This window comes from Hordeum vulgare, chromosome 7H (assembly GCF_904849725.1).
Source record: "Hordeum vulgare subsp. vulgare chromosome 7H, MorexV3_pseudomolecules_assembly, whole genome shotgun sequence".
NCBI classification, from domain to species: domain Eukaryota; kingdom Viridiplantae; phylum Streptophyta; class Magnoliopsida; order Poales; family Poaceae; genus Hordeum; species Hordeum vulgare.
Window position 1 is genome coordinate 13,838,315 of NC_058524.1, and position 24,159 is coordinate 13,862,473.

Sequence of the window (24,159 nt, forward strand, 5' to 3'; positions counted from 1 at the left end):
ATACCCATCTTATATTATACACTACGTGTCATCATATGTATATAATACAAGGTAGGTACAATATAAAGTACATATGTTGGTTTATAGTGTACAATACGATGTGGGTATATGTTTTGTAAAGGAGAGGAGAGGGGGGTCTACAGAAGCAAAAGTATGTTATTGTAGAACTTTTCTGCTCTTCATTGCAGTTGCACAGGTCCACAGTCACGCAAGACGAGCGAACACGTGCACGCAGTCCATCGTCACTGCCGTCCCATATGCACGCGAGTCGTCGTCGGCTTGTCATGGTGGGCGATGAGCAGATCACAGCTAACAACCTAGGTGGACGGTGAAGCCTGACACTGCGGGGGCGTGGACGGTGAAGCCGGCCCGCGAAGAGGACGACGGCGGCCTGAATATCAGCAGCGCGCGGTGCCGGCGCGCGACGGCGGCCAGCGCGGCGTCCATGTCCATCTGCTCCTGCCTGCAGTCCTCGCTGCAGAACGCCGCATCGCCCCTGTACATGTAGGCGTGGTGGTCCGAGGCGATGCCGCGCTTGCACAGGAAGCAGGTCTCGAGCTCGAGGTTGCCGCCGCCGCCCGCGCCGCCATTATTCACTGATTCGAGGAAGAAGCAGAAGAACCGGCCAGATGCCGCCTTCCTGTGCCTCGACTCCATGGCCGACCGATCACTACTCCAGCGCTCTGCACTGCAGTCGATCGATCTGTTTCCCACTTCCACTAGTGCTCTGCCTGGGCAAGATCGCCGGCTCCTTGTATTTATAAGAGCAGGTAGGACCGTACTACAGGTCGTACTTACGTACGTCGGCCGGTTGTTTTGCATGCACAACTTGTACTGCTTTCCGGCAGGCGGCGTAGCGTATGCCGCGGAAACCGACGTTCGGCCAAGCGGCCAAAGACAAGCACGCCGCCGGTTCTGTTTTGCCGGACGGACAAGACACCCAAGGGCGCAACCCCATGCTACGTACGTACGGTGGGCGCCTCATGTGCCCTACCCTACACAGGCACGGCACGGCACGGCACCGGAAACGACAGCCGGGCATGCACCATATTGGGAAATCAGTAGCCTTGCCGTAATGTTTTCTCGGTCTTCGAATTCTTGTTTTAAATTTATTTAGATACTCTAAATATATCTAACAATAAAATTTAACTAGATATATTCTTATTTAGACAAATACTCATTCCGTAAACTAATATGTATAAGAGCGTTTATAGAACACTAAAGTAGTGAACTAAACATTCTTGTATTAGTTTACAGATGGAGTACTAAACTATATCTTTACCTAATCTTTACCTAATAATAAAGAGACTATCGCTTCCGTCGGAAAACCCACCGAGGTGATTTTATAAAAAAGTCCTTACTGTTTATGACGTTAAACTCGTAGTATATATTAAATATATTTTTAAATACTCATATCTTTTAAACCGTAACTCCAAATTTAACATATTATACAAGGAATTTGATTAGAAAAATATGTAGAATTTAAATATGATATTATTTTATCTATTAAACGTTTAATAAAAATAATACTATCTAGGGTGCAATCTTAATAAATAAGTCAGTATTCGTCTTTCTTTCATACCGGTACTCATCCGGGTTGGGAATGAACACGTCAACGAAATCAGGATTAGAGATGAAACTGAAGGCCACTTGACTGATTCTTTGTACGTATTAAATCTACATGCAAGCCGTGTTAAAATAGAAGACCTGTAAAATTTTGAACTGCATTTTTGTAGGATAAGACCATCTTTATTTGTATTGTAACTATAAATTCTCAAATTATAGACATTTTTTATAAATTAAGAGCGTGTGCCGTGTGGTATTTCTTTCTCCCGTTGCAACGCATGAGCCCTTTTCCTAGTAATAATAAAGAGGTTATTGCTTCCGTCGGAAAACCCACCGCTGCCGTTTTTTAAAAAGCCCCTTTCTTTTAGGTAATTAAACCCGCAGTACCTTTTTATGTGTTACGAACAGGAAAACATTTCATTTTTGCAGAGAGCCCCCTATGACATTGGATAAGAGAAACGCATCTGGGCTGACAGAAAACACACGAGAGGACTATCGCTTCTGCCCTCATAATCCCACATCAATACTTCACAAATAATTTCATCACTTTATATACATGCGCCTTGGTGATTTTATAAGAGGCAATGGAAATCAACAGAGGAACAAATTCAAAAAGAAGAAATTGAGATGACGCGAACAGAGGTGGAGCCGCAAGACAGAGGGGGCTCGGGGCGAAGGAAAGGGGTTGGCGCCGGCGATGCATACGTGGAGGTGGGGGCGTCGGGGTTAGAGGATTCAGGCAACCGGGGGGGGGGGGGGTAAGTCTTGCCGGAGACTGGCCCCGTAGGCCGACCTCGCAGCAGCACACCATGGGAGGTGGTCGCGAGGTGCAGAGGTGGGAGGCGATGGAGGAGCGGAGGAGGAGGCGAGTGCGGGCGCGCATTGGAAGGGGGGAGTCGGGGAGATTGGGGCTCCTGTGGGGCTCTCTCCCCTGGCGGCGCGAGGTGGAGGAGAGGAGGGGGGGGCTGGGGATCGGGCTAGGTTAGGGGATTTAGGAGTGGGTAAGGTTGGGCCTTGGCACGCCTAATGGGTTGTGCACTACTACTCTCTCTCTTTCCTTTAATTTCTTTCTCTAAATTCTTTAATTAAAAATATGTGGTATTATTTTTTCCCGTTGCAACGCACGGGTCCCTGTAAATTTTTTTATTCAACACACGCTCCATCACTTATCTGGAACGCAAAAGGAAAAAACGATTCGTTGCAAAAGTTATACTCGTACGCATCGCCTCCTCCCGTCGACCCTGGGCCACCCTGGCCTGTGCCCAGGCCGTCGCCGCGGCCGACCTCAACCGCCACCGCTGCCGATCTCAACCCACCCGCCTCCGCGGCCGTACCTCTCCCCGCTCACTGCCCCGTTGCGGCGCTCGAGCGCATCGCGTCGACCCTGGTCCACCCTGGCATGTGCTCAGGCCGCTGCCACACCACTCGCCGCCGCGGCCGACCCCAACCACCACTATTGTCGATCTCAACCCACCCGTCTCCGCGGCCGTACCTCTGCCCGCTTGCTACCCCCGTTTCGGCGCTCGAGCACAGCTTCTGGATCAAATCAACGTGACAGCTACAGTGACTGGGGATGATGCGTATGCTCGATGCAGAACGGCGGCGGCGCGCGGATAAGGCGCGGCGGAGCGAAGTACTCTCAGGTGGAGGCGGACCTCCATGGCTCACACGGGGAACTTCGGGGTTATGGCGCGGCAACGGCGACTCCTTATGGCTAGATAGAGGCGCCTAACCCTTGCTCCTCTCTTCGTATCCCCTCCTCCGGCAGGGACTCATCATCTGGTGAGATCCCCTCCCCATGCCTCCAACTGTGTGCCAAGCACCGGCAAGAAATTTTGTTTTGTGGGGATTTGTTTGCTGATGAATGAATGTATTGAATGTAAGATTGTATTGTTGTAGAGACAGAGAATGGAACACCACCTTCAGTTTGTCATCTGATCCCACATTCTCTAACCCATGAGTGAAATAAGATAACAGTCCATTGATCAATTCATGTAGCCTCTTTGTTTTGCTTTGCTTGTCCCGCTCAATTTCTCATCATGGTGGAATTAACAATGGACGGGTTGATTTCTCAACAAAATAGGATAGGACTCACTCACTACATTAGTTAGTTAGCTTATTATTTTAATAAATCAAAATGATTATAAAAAGATTAAAAGCGTGTGGTATTTTTTCTCCCGTTGCAACGCACGGGCCCTTTTGCTAGTCTAAATCTATACAAATACACCATGGTAATGCTCGTACGTAGCTTTTCCTATATTAATTTATATCAATAACTACTAATATTAATTATATTAATACTAATACTACTACTCCCTCCGTTCCTAAATATAAGTCTTTAAAGAGGTTTCACTGGTGGATTACATATGGATGTATATAGACATACTTTAGAATGTAGATTCATTCATTTTGCTTCGTATGTAGACTCCTAATAAAATATCTTAAAAGGCTTATATTTAGGAACGGAGGGAGTATATAATAATACTGCTAATGCTAATAAAGAAAGATCTGTTTCCCTGATTTCTTTTAATCCGTTCACCTATATTACATTCTTAACATTCTTCTATCCAAGGTGGTACTAATAGAGCCCCCGCGCAAATCCATGAGGTCAGCCAACATCATCGTTGGAGCACCCTAGAAGACGGGGCGCCGGAGCTGTGGGCCTCCATGGTCTGGATCCGGTACATCTCTCGAGACCCATGAAGACCTAACCCTAGATGGAGCTCATGTCGGTGGAGCCAGTGAACAACCGTGGTTTGTCACGGGGATGACTGTGGCCACGTCGGTGAAGGGCGGCATGGTGAATGATGACCATGGATCGGTGGTTCCTTTTTCATGTTCAATATATTTCTAATAGACGGTGAACATGAAGCATTTTTTAAATTACATGTCACTTTTTTATATAAGTAAATTATTGGACGGTCACGATCCTACTATTTTGATTCGCACAGAACATTTTAAAAATTACTAGTAACATTTTTACATCATAAAAATATTTTTTATAAATGTCATAGCCATATTTTCTAAACTGTGTGCAGACATTTTTAGTAGTATAAAACATTTTTTTAAAATTAAAAGAACAAATTCCGTTCTAAAATTAACAAATAAACTGCACGAATATGTTGCTGATATTCGTGAACATTTTTAATTGTCATAAGAACTTTTAAAATGATATTATTTTTAAAATTCACTCAAACATTGTTTATATTGTACAAACATTTTTTAATGTGCAGTTTATACTTTAATATCTTTTTTATATATTCATAATTTTTGAAATATACAAGAAAAAGTGAAAAATAAACGAATCAACACGTGCGTAACAAAGCAACACGTACATAAATTATTTCTAGGCATGCCGAGACTTCCCTGAGACGACACGATGTTCGATCTTGTTTTTTTACATGCGAGATTAGCCTGCTTGATTCAGCCAATATGGGATTAGTTATGTGCCGCTCATTCTGATTCCTAGTGTAGGGTCGCCTACAGGAGCCGTTGCAGGACGGGCCAATAACGACGTGGCCACGTCACGTCAACGTCACTCATGTTTATTTTGGTTTACTTCCAAATTTTTCTTCACATTTTTTTAATATTGTTTACATCACGAATTACTATAAATATAAAGATAGATAAGAAAATGATAATTATGTGTAATGTAAAAATGGCACACACTTCAAAATATGCATGTGACATTTAAAAAAATGTTTGCCCAATCCAGAAAATGCTTTTTACATTTGTATAACATGTATGTTACTGTTTTTAAAAATTTCATGACTTTCAAAAATGTGTTTGTGACATTTTCGAAAACAAGTGTATTCAATTTAAAAAAGATGTTTGCATAATGTAAAAAAATGTTGCATACCATTAAACAAATGTACCTGACATTTGAAAGAAAAATCCAGCGATTCAAATAAATTCATGACATATAAAAATGCTTATACAATGTATAAAATCAATTAGGTTTTCTAGGGAAAAATATCATCTAGTTAGAGGGCACTCCTCGTGTAAACTCTTTAGAGGGCGTTGTCATGTGTCCGTTGGGGGTATCCTACATAGGATCTATTTATTATGTCTTCTACACGGTTCGCTCAGTTCATTGTGTTATGCCTGATATTTTGTTTCCTTGTATTTTTTTGTATTCTCGATTTTCCAAAGACAATTTCTTGTATGTTTTGGTGGTCTGCACTATGACCCCATGGTGAAGCGCCCTATAAAAAAAATCCTGAAAAACTGAATTCAAAAAAATATTTTCCAATCTCTTTATATTTGAATTTTGAAACATTTTAATGGTTACTAGATTTTTTAATAAAAATTTGACATTTTTTAAACTCAAATTATCAAGTTCACGTTTTGTAGATAAACTGTTGAGTTTATTTTAATTTTATGATTTATTTAGAGTAATGAAATATATTATACGAAAAATATAGTCTGCCTATATATGATGAGCCCAATAAGCACTTTGCTACAATTCTTGACACCGGCAAACGAAAGAAGAGAAAAACCACCTTTTAAAAAATCAGGAAAATTCAAACCTGAAAAAATATATATTTAACCTTGTAAATTCCAATTTTAGAAAGTTTTTTTAGATTACGACATTTTTTTGTAAAACATAGGCCTCTTTAAGACTCAATTTTAATTAAAAAACTTGAACAATTTTCAAGTTCATGTTTTAGGTAAATTGTTTATTTTTTGACTTTTATCATTTATTTAAATTGATGAAATAAATTTATTCGGAAAACATATCCTAACTGGACATGACGAGCCCTAGAAGCACTTTGCTACACTTCTTGACCTCAGCCAACAAAAGAGAGAAAGAAGGAGCCATTCCCGGTTGTTTCTTGTTTGTCCAGTCCATTTCACGTTGAATAGGAGGTACCACGCATAGGTCCACCAAACAGATCATGGGTGATCATATACATCTAATAGGGTATTATTTACCTTATGTATTGGTTCCCTAGCTGCGTTGACTAGGTGGTGACAGTGATGACACATTGTAATAATGTTCTGACCTATTTCTATCTCAATAACGACACGTGATCCGATATGTTATAAGATATGATGTCTTTCTTCAGATTTTGGCAGTTGGTGTGTCAATCAAGGACATAAGTTGGTTAAATCTTGACGCAACAATTTTGGCATCTTCTTTTGATTTGTTCAGTGGCCTGGTCTGATTTCCCCAACCCTCTGGATCGGTGGTGAAGAATTGTTAGTATGTGTTCCTTCAGTGGAGTTGTGATATCTTTTAAAGTGGCCATTAGCTATTGCAATCTTTAAAACTTAGTATGATGATGATGTTTGCAGGTTTTCGTCTACTTACGATTAATATAGTATAATTTTCAATACTCGGTGAATGGCGTACAATCAAAGGAAGAAGATGACCAATATATTCTCCAGTGTAATTTTACTCTTACCTAGTTGTTTTGTGTGCCTAGTTTTCTTTCATAATTGTCACGTCTACGACGCTCTATGGGTATTTTTTGAAATAGAAAATAGGGCTTAAATTTTGTTTTGCTTCTTTAGGAATTTCAACTCCCTTGAATCATTATTAATTGCCGCTTATTTAGTAGTACATCGAACTCAGAGGCAGTAGTATATTTCCAGGGCCGGTCCTGAGATTTTGTGGGCACAGGTCAAAATTAAAATTCATGGCCCTTAATAAAAACGTCATAAATACGTGTATGCATGTATACAGGTGAACATGTTATAAATAGACATTAGAAATCTATGTCACTATGATCTCGTGATTTAGCCCGGGGCATCACCGGTAACGTACCGGGACCACCGGGACCACCGGAGGTGGCCCCGGGGGTCCACCGAAGTGGGGCAACGACCCCGGGAGGTGAGATGGGCCAAGTGGGGGTGGGAACCAGCCCCTAGGTGGGCTGGTGCACCTCCCCACTCAGCCCAATGCGCAGGGGAGAGAAAAAGGGGGGCAAACCCTAAGCCAGGTGGGCCTAAGGCCCACCAGGTGGTGCGCCACCCCCTCCTCCCCCCTCTGGCCGCCGCACCTCCCATCTGGGGGGGCTGCCGCACCACCTAGGGTGGGAACCCTAGGGGTGGCACCCCCTCTCCCCTTCCCCTATATATAGTGGGCACTTTTGGCCATTGGAGATTAGACTTTTGCCTCTCCCTCGGCGCAGCCCTGCCCTTCTTCCTCCTCCTCTCTGCCGGTGCTTGGCGAAGCCCTGTCGGGAGACCTCGTCTCTCCATCGACACCACGCCGTCGTGCTGCTAGAGTTCTTCCCCAACCTCTCCCTCCTCCTTGTTGGATCAAGGTGCGGGAGACGTCACCGGGCTGCAGGTGTGTTGAATGCGGAGGTGCCGTAGTTCGGCACTAGATCAGAATCACACCGCGATCTGAATCGCCGCGAGTACGACTCCATCAACCGCGTTCTAGCAACGCTTCCGCTTAGCGATCTTCAAAGGTATGAAGATGCTCTTACCCCTCTCTCGTTGCTGGTCTCTCCATAGGAAGATCTGAATATGCGTAGGAAAATTTTGAATTTATGCTACGTTACCCAATAAGTATATTATCAGAAATATGTATTTATATTTTCAGCTGTTCAATCTCATCACAAAACTACTTGTATATGCTTTTGCAAAGCTTGAAAGCCCACTTCGTGGCTTTGAGCAGACCTGCAAGTCTTTGGACGACACTGCCATCTTCTTTGACCGATTCTCCATCCTAACGTAAGTAGCAAATTTCTGTGTCAACTGATCAATTCCGTGTTGTGATCGTGTTTAATAATGATTTCAAGAGGGCTAACAATGCACTCTATTTTTCTATACTATGATATATATCATTCTTTTGAGATCAATGGGTCAAAATATTGCCCTGCTTAAACTCATAGAAGGCACTCGTGATTCAAGAAAAAGAAAAACACTTTTGCATACAAACTGCAAATGCCAACAGCTGATGGTTGAGATCCTTAGAAATAGAAAGCCATGTTCAATAGTAGTCTTACTACAACTATGTTTGAGATACCAAAAGTTTGGAGGCAAGTGACTATGAATAGTCCCTCCGTTTCTATGAGCAGTATCCGGAAAATTAAAACAGATGACTAAGTCAATATATATGATATGAAATATTCTTTCACATCTTTAGAAATTAAATAAAACAATACTACATCAGTACAAAGTTATTTTCACCAGTTGTCTAAACAAGTAATCAAGAGTTACTTAGCCCATATTATACTGTCATTTTACAATTAATCCAAAAAGTAGTCGCTAATATTAGTATCAAAAAATCACTTTTCTAATTTATTAAAGAAATACATGATAACAAAAACGTTATCAAATTGTCAAAATGGTAAACCATAATGATTAATAATACCTATGTTTTCTTTCTCAAGCAAGCTTAGTTGGTTTATCTGTTGGGATCTAGATCGAGCTCAATGGCGGCACATGCTAGTTAGATGTACGCGTGATGCTAACGCTTCAGGTTTTACTTTTTTAAAAGGGGGGTCGAGGGGACTTCGGGTTGTACTTATTGGGAAATGCCTCCAGCTAGATATTTATACTTGGGCTAGGATCAAATTAACTATATTTACATGCAGCAGCGTAGGCCTTGTTTGTCTCAAAAAGAAAAAAAACATCGCAAGCCTTCGATTAGAGTATGTGCGTTTTCGCTGGGGAGCTCCTATTTAACGCATTCTGCATCAAATAGGCACCTGACGCATACAGTGAACCCAGACTGGGCCGGTACATGGTGTAGCGACCGCATCGGTGCTGTAGAGTCCGTATTGGGCCATCCATTCTTCGGCTCGCCCACTACTGGGCTGGACCATACCATTTTTTTATTTCAGAAAAATCAAATAATTGTTTATCTGTTATCTTCAAATTCTGGAACATTTTTATAAATTTCGTACCATTTTGTTTACAATCCGAGACATCTTTATAAATATTCCAAAACATTTTTCCAAATTCCTGAACATTTTTTGAAATACAACAATATTTCTTCAAAATTCCGGAACATTTTTACAAATTCTGACACATTTTTCAAATTCCGGAACATTGTTTTAAATTCCGGAACATTTCTAAATTCCGGAAAACGTTTATCAAATTCCGGAACACTTTTTAAAAATCCTGAACATTTTAAAAATTTCTTAACATTTTTGAAATTTCGATTTGTTTTCAAATTCTGGAACATTTTTTAGTTCCAGAACATTTATTCAAATTCCAGTACATTTTTTGAAAATTCCAAAATTGCGTTTGAAATTACGGAACATTTTTTGAAAATCTAGAACATTTTTGAAAGAAAAACAGAAAAAAAAGACAGTGAAGAAAATCGAAAAAAAACTTTACGTGAATTGGTGTAAGCTTTGCCGTCACTGTTAGTTTTGTTTAGGTTTTACGGTGTTATTCATTCACGTACATGATTCAGTTGGGTGGCTAGCGTAGCTTGTACCTCATCAGAAGGTTGCCGGTTCGATACCTAGCATGAACACTATTTGCGGTGTTTTATCTCGCGAATCAAAACAATCCAAATGGTCCGGTCCAGTGTGAGCTGCCCCTGTGCGAAGCCGGGACTGCTTGTCGCAATAAACGGCGTATGGGGAATTCCTTTAGGCTGTTGCCTGTTGCTACCTGCGACATACGTATCCTGGGTAGGCTACTGCTACAAAAAAAAAAATCCTATTTAACACACAGGCAAACGCACAACGGCGTGACCAACTAGGCCGGCCCATATACCTCTAAAGGCGGTTACGGTTTGCTTCTTTTTTGATCCTTTTTTTTGTTCCGGTTTCCCCCTTGTTTTTCCTTTTTCTTTCTCTGTTTTTTACTTTTTTGCTATGTTAATTTTTTAAACTAAGTTCATGTTTAAAAATTGTTCTTCAATTCAGAAAAAGTTCTTGCCTTTATAAAAATGTTCGAAATTGAAAGTAATTGCCGTTTTTCAAAAAAAATTATAAATTGAAAACGTGTTCGCTATTTGGAAAAGAATTTGAAAAAATGTTATTCTTTCAGTATTCATTATTTCCTTCACTTTTGTTCCTTTTCCCCTTTTCTTATTTTTTGTTTGACATTGTCAAATATATATTTTGAATTTCAACAAAATGTTCTCCTGTTCAAAATTTTGTTCACATTTTATATTGAAATGTTTGTGATTAAATATTTTTTCCTGCTTTCAAAATGGTATCATATTTAAAAAATGATCGTCTTTCAAAAATTGTTCTCATATTCATAAAATGCACGTTTTTTCAAAAAATGTTCTTGTTTTCACATTATTATAGAAAATGTTCCTATTTTATGGAAAATGATTCTCTTTTTTCAAAATATGTTGTTAAGATTCAAATTTGTTTGCTGTTTCAATTTTTTTCCTTGATATTCAAAAGATGTACGTGCTTCCAAATTGGTTCAGGATTTTTCAAAAAAATTCTTGATTTCAAAAGTTTTCTCAAAATTCCAAAAAATGCTCGTGCTTTAAAATTTGTTCGTACTTCCAAATTTGTTCGGGTTTTTCAAAATTGTTCACCGTTTCAAAATTTTATAGTCAAGGTTCAAAAAATGTTCGTGCTTCCAAATTTGTTCGGGTTTTTTGAAAATTGTTCTTAGTTTAAAAAATTTGTTCTCAAGATTAAAACAATGTTCGTGCTTTGATAAATTGTTCGCGCTTCCATATTTGTTCTCAATTTCAAATTTTGTTCTCAAAATTCAAAAACTGTTTGGGTTTTAAGAATTTGTTCGGGGTTTTTCAAAATTGTTCTCCTTTTCAAAATTTTCTTCTCAAGATTCAAAAATTGTTCGCATTTCCAAATTTGTTCACACTTTTTAAAAAATGTTCTCCGTTTCAAAATTTGTTCTCAAGATTTAAGAAATGTTCGTTCTTGAAAAAATTGTACGCGCTTCCAAATTTGTTCATATTTTAAAAAAATGTTCCTGGTTTCAAAATTTGTTCTCAAAATTCAAAAAATGTTCGTGCTATCTAATTTTTTCGGGGTTATTCAAAATTGTTCTCTTTTAAAAAAAAATCTCTAAAGAATCAAAAAATGTTTATGCTTTAAAAAATTGTCTGCGCTTCTAAATTTGTTCATGATTTTTCAAAAACAAATTCTGCTTATTTTTTGTTCTCTGATTTATAAATCATTGATGTTTAAAAAAACAAAGTTTCTCGTTTTGATAAAAAAGGAAAAAAAAACAGAAAGAAAACGAGACAACAAAAAACGAAATGATTAAAAATGAAAAAAATAGAAATTATCCAAAAATTTTTGCCAAAAAATAGATGGGTTGGGTCAGTCGGACGCCTTCCTGTGCGTGGGAGCGACCCCCTGCCGCAGCGAGCGGCAGGCTACCTGCTGCGTACGTACCCCCAGGAATGTTGGGGGCCCAGGCCGGCTGTCCCCCCCCCCCCTCCCCCCCCTCCTCAGGGCCGGCCCTGTATATTTCCTATGTCCGGCCATATTGTTTTTGTATGACGGCCGACAAAAAAAACTGAGCACGGCCAATATTCCACCGCATGTTACAAGTCCAGTCATGAATTTCTTTGCAAAAATGTTGAGCGCAAAATTACATTCCCAGCAGTATGTGTAGTAAGCCGTTTGAAGATGGCAGTGATAATGATTCTAAAAAAAAGATGAATAATAATGATGCCATTGAACTTTCGTTTCCAGCCTTCACTGTAGTAGCACCGTGTTCGGGACGCGGGAAAAGCGCGGGAGCCGATCCATCTGTTTTTTGTGTTTCCTTTTGCTTTCGTGAATTGCCTATGTGGCTAGCCCACCTCTCGGTCACACAATTATTATTTATATTTTCAATCTGATATTCCAAGTAGAAGACTATATTTGGCACTTGTGGTTGTGTACTGATGTTAACTAATGGGAATAACTAGCTGTTTTTCTTTTTTGAACAGGGTACAGAAGCAGATGCGTTTACAAACATACTCATCCCTATGAAACCACGCACACATACACGATCACCTTTCAGATAGTAACAAGGCCTCATATTTTGATATACAAAAAGTCATCACAGACGCCTTAGTAATCAACGTGAATGTCTTCTCCCACAAAACCAACATTATCGAAAATTCAAAACAAACCCATAAAAATACGAACATAAGTGTCAAGTCTACGCCCTGTTTGTTTGAACTTTTGCTTCTTCTTTAGTAGTTCTTTTTTTTACTTTGGCAAAAAAGGCAGAAAACCTCATAAATAGGGCCTTTTTTGCTTCAACTTTGGGCTTATGAATCAATTTTGTTATATGATGTTAGAAGCCAAAATCCGGAGCAAAAAACATCTATTGAGGAACTTTTTTGTCTTCTTTGTTAAAGTGGAAAATCTGTCAACGTAGAAGCAAATTAAAAGTACAAACAAACATGACCTAAGACCACAACTTTGACGGGCTGGTTCCACCACAAAATACCTAACCATGTCCCTGGCCTGGTCGTCCCTACGACTCAATTATAGTGCCACGAATGTATCTACACATACAATAAGTAACGTCCCACATGGATTGCTCAATCTTATTGGAAGACTTGATCAAGGGAGAGACCTGCACAAACATGGTTTATGATATTTCGTACTAATAAGGTACCGACCAATATATCGTACCAATCTAATAAGAAATTTTGTTTTGTGGAAATTTGTTTGCTCATGAATGAATGTATTGAATGTACGATTGCATTATTTATAGAGACAGAGAATGGAACACCACCTTCAGTTTGTCATCTGATCCCACATTCTCTACCCCATGAATGAGATAAGATAACAGTCCATTGATCAATTCACGTAGCCTCTTTGTTTTGCTTTGTTTGTCCCGCTCAATTTCTCATCATGGTGGAATTAACAATGAACGGGTTGATTTCTCAACAAAATAGGATAGAACTGACTACATTAGTTAGCTTATTATTTTAATAAATCAAAATGATTATAAAAAGATTAAAAACGTATGGTATTTTTTTTGTTCTGTTGCAACACACGGACCCTTTTGCTAGTAATCCTAATCCATACGTTCTCGTCTATGTTTTTTTTACCCTCACATGAATCTACCGTTATTTCCTATTAATATATAATGTACAAGGAAATATATTGAGTAACTGAGAAAAATACATCAGTCAATTCCATTTCTAGGCAAGATTGGCAAAAAAGAGTACAATCATTCTATCCGGTTAACGGATAGGTTGTGCACCAATTGTATCTTTATTTTTGTATGACCTGTATGTTTTGTTGTGCAACAGGCTTTCTTCAAAGCATCTAGCAGGTGGCACCACCAAACCGAGATCGAATCCTGGAGACGAAATTATCACCTTAATCATGAAGCATCGACATGCTCCTTCCTTTCTAAAGCATCGATCTATTTATCCACAGTGGAAAGAGAGGATCTGTCTTGGCTGCCAAGTATTATAATACGTTTCATGCGCCCTTTGTGCACCAGATAAACGAGCACATGTGCCCTTTTGCATACCGGCAAAGCAAAAAACGAAAGCGGAGGCAGCGCGAATCAGATGTGGATAGGGCACGCAAAGCAACACGATGCCAAACGACCCGGTCGGTACTGCATGGTATTTTTTTTTAACACGGTATAGACGCAAAAATTCATACATATACACGTAAACTCATTTTTATAGCCGCACACACGCACATTCTATCCCTATGAACACCTCTAACAAATTGAACAAACATATTATTTTAAAATAAAAGAAGTCATCACAGACTTCTTTATAGTCGACGAGAACTTTTTTCTTTCAGAGAAGTCACATCATCGAATAACATGAAATAAATCTGAAAAATGTGACCATCAGTTTAAGCCACCGACACAGTCTTTCAACTATCAGGATTTTTGCCTCGTGCGAATGGGGCAAGATCCCATGTGGTTAGCTAGGGTATAATAAGTTTTTGATGTATTACTAGGATTTTTTTTCTTTGCATTACAACGCATCATAAATATTTAGAGTGCAGTTTGACCGATATCTGTTAGCTTGCAAAAGAAAACAATGATTTTACTTTGCAACAATAATTTTGAATGGAAGATCTGATTTATACACAGCTACTAGTGCAATCCCTTGCCCAGCTACCGTGTCCAACATCGTTTCAAATGTCCACTCCACCTTGTTGGGGTAACCTCTAATGTGTTATATAGTTGGCTCGGCTACATGCCGGTGTTTTTTCTATCGCAATTTACTAACCATTGTTTCTCTAACCTCTGCTGTGTTATCTTGCTCGGTTAATTTCTGGCATTTTTTTCATATCGCCGTTTACTCACCCTTATTGCGATTAACCTCTATTAATGTAATCGATTGCTTTGCTACCATGTCATACGTGGCTTGAACCGCAAGTCATCTACTCTAGTTTGCTTCTCCCAAGTCCTAACCTATGCTAATGTGATCAATTGCTTGTCCACTCTGTTTGTTGCCCCTGACCTCTATAGATATGGTCACATGCTTAGCTTTCATGTTTAGTGTGGCTTCGCGCTGCTACTGCGGTCAACTCCAAGATATAGGATAGTTCACATTTCTTTCCTGGGAAAGATTTTCCTCTCTTCTGACAATAGGTAGGAAGCTTGAATGCAAAACAATTTATCATGCAATGTTATCTGCCTAAACCATGTTGGCTCTCTGCAACCTATGGGTGCTTGCACGCATGGGATAGAGGGTGTGTAAGGATGAAAGATGCGTGCATAGGTACCAGCGTGGAGAGGAACTAATTTTTCGAGCACGATAATGTAAGATAAACTGAAATCATATTCATATTTAAAGATTCTACAAGACCGCTACGTACTAGTTCATTTTGATCGTGACCACCTCCACATTTGTAAGATTTATTTTGCAAAGCAAATAGAAATGCTCATTGCTCAAAATTGAATATGGTCTAGTAACTATCACTTCCTTTAGGTCTGGGAATGGTACGTTGTATTATCAATCCTCCTTTGGATGTATATTGCAGGGCTAGTATACCCGCAGACAGTCACAACTAAGTCCACCGATTCCTAAATATGAGCAGCTATGCCAAGTACAAAACATGAATTCGGGTGGGCTGGTTTCATCACAACAAATAGTGTGACAGCTCAGGATAACCTGTGCTTCGATTTGAATGGATATCCAGTTAAGAATATGTAAAACAGTAAACATGCAAACTGATTGTGATTATTTTATAGCGGGTCGTATATGGTGCAAAATACTTGAGCATTTCAGAATCATCACAGCCTACAACTTGAATAAGGACTAAATAGTCTGGTAAATAAATCTTATCGAAATGATAAGTGTCATACCTGTGTCACAAAGCACTCCCGTCCTGACCTTTTAAACTAAAGTTGTCATCCGGGAAAAAAATCATAAAAAGGAAAAACGAAACTTGCCACCTGAAAAGAAACTTGTCATCCTCACGTCACTAAACCTGACATAAAAACATATGAACTCCCTTCGTTTTTAAATATAAGTCTTTTTTAGAGATTTCACTAGAGGGCTACATACGGAGCAAAATGGATAAATCTATACTCTAAAGCATGTCTATATACATCCGTACGTAGTCCTTTTAGTGAAACCTCTTAAAAGACTTATATTTAGGAACGGAGGGAGTAGTTGTCATGTGCTTGTGCCACACTTATGACACTAATCAGATCCAAATTTTGATCTTTACCCGGCAGAAAATAAAAATAAACCTTAAGCATCATTTCACACAATAAGCTTTTACAATCAATAAACCACAAACAATAAGCTCATTTCACACAATAAGCTTTTGATTTCCCTGCCAAAATAGAAAAATAGATCTTAAGCATCATTTCATACAATAAGCTTTTACAATCAATAAATCACACACAAAATACATGTAAAGGGAGATACAGCATGCAAAACACTAATCAAACGGGCTTATTTTATCGGCCATAGGTTAAAGGCCCTATAGACATGCCCCAAGAGCTCAAACGGTGATAGACTGATAGCTGCTCAGCACGCGCGACGGCGGAACCCGACGGCGCTGCCGCCGACGTTGTATAGCACCTCGATGGTCCGCCGAATATGTAAAACAATAAACATGCAAACCTCGATGGTCCGCTGCTGGACGTGGCCGATGATACCGGTGGATCCATCGCCACCGCTGGTGGACGCAAACGCGAGGCAGCTGTTGAACAGCACCCCCGACGGGTCAAGCTCCACGGCAGCGCCGCCATTGCTCCGGCTATAGAACACAAGCGAGATCTTGGGCAGCCTCACGTTGCGGACGCCGGTGAAGTCGTAGCAGGTGTCCAGCTGGCCCTTGGATGGGGCGACGATGTGGGTTACGTATGGCACTCAAAGCAACACGATGCCAAGCCTCTCTTTCCTGAGTGGTTCAAACACGACACGGTTTTCTTTTTACACAGTAAAAACGCGAACGTTCGTACATACTTTTTTTTTTTGGGATGAACGTTCGTACATACTTATGAGTAACTTCAAAAAACATAGCCGAGAGTATCAGTATTTTTGCCTCGGGCAGATGGGGCAACATCCCATATGGTGAGTTAGGACTTATTTTTACCTATTACTAGGAAATTTTCTATGCATTACAATGAGTCATCAATATTTTCTATGTAATTGTCATAGTTTACACACCATTTTGTTGTCACTCTAATTACATATAAAAGTTGAATTTAGCTTGCAATTTGATCGATGCATATTTACTTGCAAAAGAAAAAAAAACAATGATATAATTTTTATGTTAAACAATATATTTTATATAAGTCAAATTGACGATCTAGGTACACGTGCACGCCTTATAAACTATGATGGAGGAAGTATGACAGCTAACTTGAATGGACGTACGATTAAGAATATGTAAAACAGTAAAATTATGCATAATGATTTTGATTATTTTATAATGGTTCATATATGGTGAAGAATTCTTGATCATTTCAGGATCATCATAGCCTGCAACTCGAACAAGGACTAAATAGTCTGGTAAACAAATATTATCCAAATGATATATGCCACACGTGTGACATGAAGCACTCTATTTACAATTATAGTTGATATTTGAAAAAAAAAAGAAAAAAAGAAAAAACTGATACTTGCCATTTGAAAAAAAAGTTGTCATGCTGCCATAAAAAACGTTAGGAGTTGGTATGTATTCATGTCACCCATGTGACACTTATCAGATACAAATTTTAAACTTTCCTCACCGAAAAATAAAAATAAACCTTAAGTTTCATTTCATACAATAAGCTTTTACAATCGATAAATCACACACAAATTACATGTAAAGGGAGATACAGCATGCAGAACACTAATCAAACGGGCTTATTTTGACGGCCATAGGTTAAAGGCCCGATAGATATGCCCCAAGAGCTCAAACGGTAATAGGTGCTCAGCACGCGCGACGGCGGAACCCGACGGCACTGCCGCCTACGTTGTATAGCACCTCGATAGTCCGCTGCTGGACGTGGCCGATGATACCGGTGGAACCGTCGCCGCCGCCGGTGGACGCGAACGCGAGGCAGCTGTTGAACAGCACCCCCGACGGGTCAAGCTCCACGGCAGCGCCGCCGTTGCGCCGGCTGTAGAACACAAGCGAGATCTTGGGCAGCCTCACGTTTTGGACGCCGGTGAAGTCGTAGCAGGTGTCCAGCTGGCCCGTGGATGGGGCGACGCGGTACGCGCCCATCTGGGCCCTGAACGCGGCGCGCAGAGCACGGTACGCCGTTGGCTGGAGGCGCGTGATGACGGTGCGGGAGTCCATCACGGCGCCGGCGGCGAAGACCATCGGTGGCACGGCGAGCGGCTGACCCGCGACGATGATGGCCTGCAGGCGGACGAGGTAGAGCGAGGGGGCCATCTTGCTCTTGAGCATCGGCGTGAGCAGGTATCTGGAGGCGTCGATTCTCGGCACGCCGAGGATGAAGAAGCCGTTGTGGCTCGTCGTCGGCGGGACGCAGTAGGAGAAGGCGTTGCCGTAGGTTCCCTTTGTCTGGGAGGACAGCGACTGCGCGCCCCGGCCGAGAGACATGATTCCGGCGGTGGTGTTGCTGAAGAGGTCGGGGCGCTGCACGGCGTGGCTGCACCCGAAGCGGAAGCTGCCGACGGTGCCGGCGGGGGTGGGGTTGATGGTGAGCACGTCGGAGATGTAGGTGCCGGAGGTGGATGATCCGTCGGGGTACTGGACGCGGTACTGGCACTGGCCGGTGTTGCCTGCGCCGGTGCAGCCATTGGCGTAGGGTCCGAGCTGGCGGCAGACGGAGGAGCTGCAGGGGAAGGGGGCATAGGTGCCGGACTTGCTTGGGTCGTAGGTGACGTCCGTCTGTCGGTAGCACTGCGGCTGTGGGCAGGGCGCGCACTGTACCCACGGCACGTCGCTGGCCGTGTCGAGCAGCATGTGTTGGGTCACTCCAGGCAGCTTCCCCCCGCCGCCGGTGGCCGCCGGAGAAACGTCGGACGTCCCCTGCATTGGTTTGATGTTACGCTCGAATTTCATGATCCACATTTGACTGAAACAACTGCTTGGATTCTTTTAATTAGAAGGCATTGTATGTAACGTGTTTGATTTCACCTTTGGTCCTCCAATTCCGAAGGGCGAGGCGGGCTGGGTATCCGTCTGGTCAGACTGGGGTGTCTCGAGGGGCGCGCCCGAGAGCTTCCTTTGGATGTAGCTGACACGGTGCTCGTCCCACCGGAGCGTCTCAGCAACGGAGGACGGCGGCGCCGCCCTGTCACCCGCCGAGGAGCATGGGCCATGAGGACGGCTCAGCGGCACCCAGCCGCCGCCGGTAAGGTTGCTGCTGGCCGGTGGGCTCACTACATGTATGCATCACAAACATTCATCATCAATTTACAAATGTTTTTGTCATCGTCCTACTCTATATGGTAAGCCACGGTACGTAGGTACGTACACAACACGTACCCCTGTGGCCTTGGCATACGGGGCTTGGCTCGAGCGAGCTAGTTTCCACGACGACGTAGTTGCTGAGCTCCTCCTCGACGCTGGCTGCTCCATGGACAAGGTCGAGAGACGACGATGTACTACAGAAGCTAGACAAGAGAAGCAGCAGCAATAATGGCACAAGGGGAGCCATGGTGACTTATGTGTGATGGTCGATGCTTCCTCTTACTCTTACACACTGCAAGGTCCTATTATATACACAAATACGATAGGGTGGTCTTGGAGCCTAGAACATCCCACGGCTTACGAAATAATGGTGTGCCGGACCACTAACACAAAGTTATCGCGAGATATATGCTCGTCTGTCTATATGGACTTTCTTGTACATGGTTGTTTTTACTAATGATAATTTCCATAAGTATTACGTATTTGATCTATACGTACATTGTTAAGCTAGGATGCATGTTATATATGCATCCTACCTATATAGAGGTCGGGTGTGTGTTCATTATGTTTGTGTCCTCTTGATGCTTCACTTTAACCGAATAAAATCCATCTTTTGTCGAAAAAAGCAAGGATGCATGTGCAGGTGCATTACCGTATCAGAGTCTGTTCACCCAATATGGAAGACACCTTAGCAATAGGCCATGTGCACAATGCTTTATCCCTTTCTGGTACCAAACTTTTGTAAGACTATGGATGCTTATGATAAATTGAAAGCGCGCACTCATCGCTAGGGTTAGGCAGTGCACACCGGAGCCTCGACCGGCCCACCTCCGCACCGTCGGATTTGATCAACAACATCCGCTAGACGACCACCCCCCAATCCCCGCCGTGCATGAGTCAACACCCTCCTCTCGCGCGTAGGTGCTTCCTCTAATATACACATGCCCGCCACCAAGTGTAGAGGTTTGTAGCAAGCAACAATTTTCCTGAAGTGCTGCTAGAAAAACAATTTGGATTAAGTGGAGACCTTATGGTTTATCGAACCCGTAAGAGCTTTGAACTTCAACCAAAGATCAGTACCTGCACACACAAATATAGAACTTGCCTCGGCGCACAACAAAACCAGTAGGTTTCTTAGTCCTATTGGCCTTTTGCGAGTTACAAGGATTAATGCAACTTGTGTTTCAAAATATTGAATTTAATAACAGAAACAAAGATTAGTAAAAGCATTCGATCAACGTTTATATTAGTAGGGATGAATAGACGAGGATCCATAGTTTCACTGGTGGCATCCCTCCAATGAAGGATAACATGGCATGGTGAACAATTTTGCATATTGACTTCCACGGCTTACGAAATAATGGCAGGGCGGACCACTAACACAAAGTTACCGCGAGATATATGCTCGTCTGTCCCATCTGGACTTTCTTTAAGACGGTTGTTTTTACTGATGATAATTTGCATAAGTATCACGTAGTTTGTAGGTCCTTCATATACGACTGCCTACTGGATGGCTAGATCTATACTTTGGTCATCTATAGTATGCATGTGCAGGTGCATGACCGTATCATAGATACTTAGATAGGGTCTGTTCACCCAATATGGAAGACACCTTAGCAATAGGCCATGTACACATTGCTTTCGCCCTCTTTGGTAAAAAAACTTTTGTATGACCAAGGATGTTTTTGGTAAATTGGATGCGCTCACTCGTCGCTAGGGTATTCGGGTGTACCGGCACCTCGAGTCCACCTCCGCACCGTTGGATTTCATCAACAACATTCTCTGGACGATCACCCCCAACCTCCGCCGCACATGGGTGAATACCCTCCTCTCGCGGGTACGCGCTTCCACTAAGTACAAAGGTTTGTAGCAAGCAACAATTTGCCTTAATTACATGTAAAAAACAATTTGCCTTAAGTGGAGACCTTAAGGTTTATCGAACTAGTAGGCGCTTTGAAGTGCAACCAATGATCAATACCTGCACACATAAATACAGAATTTGCCTCAGATCCACAACAAAAACTAGTAAGATTGTTAGTCTTATTAGCCTTTTGTGAGTTACACGGATTAATGCAACTTGTGTTTGGAAATAATGAATGTAATAAAAGAAACAAAATGTTATAAAAGAATTTGATCAAGGTTTAAATCAATAGGGATGAATAGACAAACTAGGATCCATAGTTACACTAGTGGCATCCCTCCAATGATAGATAACATGGCATGGTGAACAAATTTGTCTATCATTAAATTGGAATTTTATGAGTATGATTATACATGGCATAGTTGCATATAGGCATCAGGTATAGATATCCATAGGTTCCTTCTATGGATTTTGCCACGGTCAGTATATAAGGTGAAATGCTAAGAGTAAGCTAGGGAGATCATAAAACGGCATATGATAAAAGAGAAAATGGCAATCAAACGTAAATCATCTTATTCCCAGCTTGCTGCCCTTCCTTTTTTTGAACAAAGTATAGATGCAGACACTCAAACATACACAAATGTACTAATCCCTATGAACGCGCATACACACATCCTATCCTTATAAGTACCATCAAAAGACTGAGCCGTCACATCATTTTGAGAGCGACGAAGTTGCCACATACACCTTCTTAGTCTACTGAAACATCTCCTCTCACTAAAAGCACATCGCCAGAAGGCCTTAAATAAATCCAGAAAAAATACAAGCACCCGCGTCAAGTCTAGGACTTAAACCCTGGTGGACCGAGGATACCATTGTCCTCGTAACCATCCAACCACATGTTGGTTTGCTTGCTGGCCTTCCATCTACTAAATGATTTCCCTTTACTACAAGGTGGATTGTATTGATAAATATGTCTCTTTTCTATGTGTGTGTGTTACATAGGTTGAGCTGGTCATGAAACGCCGATTATCTAGAAATACCAGGATACACTTAGTTGTAGATGAACCGCATAAACTATTTTCTGGCAGAAATAAAATTAGTAATTCGGTACAAAGTCAATAATCTTTGAATTTTTTTTTGAACAAACTTAACATGTGACCTACTCATAAAACATTGACAGCCGAAAACTCCCCATAAAAAATCTGAGCATAAAAACAAATTGTCCATGATAATATGGAATGAATAGTACATCTAACATACTCCCTCCATTCATATATATAGGGCCTAATGCATTTCCTATACTATGTTTGACTATTGATAAGATTAATATTATATGAAATGTATAATATAAAAATTATATCATCGGAAGCTCCTTTCACGTATGAATTTGATGGTATGTTTTGTGTAATTTGGATGTCATATATTATTTGCTCTAACACGTGGTCAAAGTTACTCTCGAAAAACGCATTAGGCCCATTATATGGATGGAGGGAGCAGTGCTGATTTTGCCTCTAGACAGTCTGGGTGCATGCAATGATATAACTCCAAGGTTTGGGGCCACAGTTACACAGTACGTTGGTAGCAGCACGCATATATGCATGGCCAGCTTTTATACAAGGTGAAATGCTTTTGTTATGCTATATGCATGGGCTGGTCCAGTCTGACTTTTTTCGCTTCTTCTAGACTTTAGTATGCGGCTTTGCGATCGGCATCTGATACGGCTCTGCTTTTTTTTTTTTTTTTTTGCTTTTTTTTGCTGTGCATGCTTTGGTACGTGGGATCCCATTTCGAGCTCCTCTTCTCCAGATCTAGAGTCACTGTGCCCTCATGTCGTTATCGATAGGCTGAACGAAATGTTCTGATTTTGTGCAAATAGGGAGACATATTTTATGTTTGTATTGTGATATTTTAGTGATCAGCAGAAAATATCTTTTTGAAAGTGTTTTGTTCAGTGCCATTGAAATGTCACAACCGTGAGGTAGCTCAATTTCAATGGCACTCTGCACCGCACAAAAAGATCTGACGGCAATGCCTCCATTCAGTGCAAAGTCTCCGCACACATAATCATGAGCATTATGTGGAGAAATCAGAAGGGTGATGCTTATCCATCTGTCCTCTTTCCCAACATAGGTACAGCCCTTTTAAAGAATATTATATTTCAGTGTCTAATATCCCAATTTATGTGTCGCGCTACAGGGGAATTATATTTCCGTTGGACCACTAAAAGTGATCGTCAGTGGCATTTCAAGCATCTTGGATACAGTCAGTACAAATGGCTTTCATCGCTGCCCATTGCACTTGCGGTGAATCTAAAATTTAAAAGAGAAGCAGTGAGGCTCGTAGCTAGGGCTAGGAGAGTGCACTCTGCACCGCACAAAAAAACTGACGATAATGCCTCCATTCAGTACAACGTCTCTGCACACATAAACATGAGCATTATGTGGAGAAATTAGAAGGGGGGTTTTATCATTGAAAAAAGAAACGTGCTATAGCATCGTTAATAGCACCCTATAGCGTTCATTTGCAATGTTTCGCTCAATAAGTCGATGTACAATGTCTAGCTAATACCACCCTATGGAGCAATATAGCATGCTAATAGTGTATTTTAAGGGCCACACTATTTTCTCGTAGCACGCTATTTTTTCGTTGGTGTTTATCCATCTGTCATCTTTACCCCCATCATAAGTATAGCCCTTATAAAGTATATACATTCTGCATAAAAAAAACAGTCATGTCTGTCATCCCAATAACCAACGCTCCCCTTGCGTCGCTCTCCAGGCGGGGGCGACTCGGGCGAAACCAGTGCGCCGCCGCCGCCCTTCACTTAGCCCCCGCCCCCTCGCCGTCGTCGGGCGCCACCGCCGGTAAAAGTCCGTGTGGCAGCCGGCGGCGGCGGGCCTCTCCTTGCTCTGTCGTGCGCGCTGGACGGCCTTGGACGTCTTGGCGTGCTTCACAGGAGGCGGATCTGGCCTCCTGGCCTCTTCTGCGGCACGGTGGCGCTGGGCG

The 24,159-nt window shown here is 41.6% G+C and overlaps 2 protein-coding genes and 2 long non-coding RNA genes across 4 annotated transcripts; 1 reads left to right on the forward strand and 3 right to left on the reverse strand.

Moving 5' to 3' along the window:
* Positions 1–289: 289 nt before the first annotated feature.
* Positions 290–694, reverse strand: LOC123413270 (FCS-Like Zinc finger 3-like). Its single transcript, XM_045106210.1, has one exon. The coding sequence runs from the start codon at positions 655–657 to the stop codon at positions 310–312; it is 348 nt and encodes a 115-aa protein (XP_044962145.1). The 5' UTR covers positions 658–694; the 3' UTR covers positions 290–309.
* Positions 695–16,202: 15,508 nt separating this feature from the next.
* LOC123408905 lies at positions 16,203–17,924 on the forward strand. Its single transcript, XR_006612804.1, has 2 exons — positions 16,203–16,381; positions 17,786–17,924. It is a non-coding gene; the product is annotated as an uncharacterized LOC123408905 (long non-coding RNA).
* On the reverse strand, positions 16,251–16,607 carry LOC123408904. Its single transcript, XR_006612803.1, has 2 exons — positions 16,535–16,607; positions 16,251–16,492 (listed from the first exon to the last, which is right to left on the reverse strand). It is a non-coding gene; the product is annotated as an uncharacterized LOC123408904 (long non-coding RNA).
* LOC123408903 (aspartyl protease family protein At5g10770-like) lies at positions 17,657–19,668 on the reverse strand. Its single transcript, XM_045101931.1, has 3 exons — positions 19,365–19,668; positions 19,014–19,258; positions 17,657–18,905 (listed from the first exon to the last, which is right to left on the reverse strand). The coding sequence occupies exons 1-3, from the start codon at positions 19,534–19,536 to the stop codon at positions 17,835–17,837; spliced, it is 1,488 nt and encodes a 495-aa protein (XP_044957866.1). The 5' UTR covers positions 19,537–19,668; the 3' UTR covers positions 17,657–17,834.
* Between the last annotated feature and the right edge of the window lie 4,491 nt (positions 19,669–24,159).

Bases quoted from the DNA above. Each gene is read 5' to 3' on its own strand.
- LOC123413270 (XM_045106210.1), bottom strand. From the start codon at position 657: ATGGAGTCGAGGCACAGGAAGGCGGCATCTGGCCGGTTCTTCTGCTTC.
- LOC123408903 (XM_045101931.1), bottom strand. From the start codon at position 19,536: ATGGCTCCCCTTGTGCCATTATTGCTGCTGCTTCTCTTGTCTAGCTTC. The intron at 19,259-19,364 runs GTACGTGTTGTG...GCATACATGTAG, and splicing joins CGTATGCCAAGGCCACAGGG to TGAGCCCACCGGCCAGCAGC. The intron at 18,906-19,013 runs GTGAAATCAAAC...AAACCAATGCAG, and splicing joins TCGGAATTGGAGGACCAAAG to GGGACGTCCGACGTTTCTCC.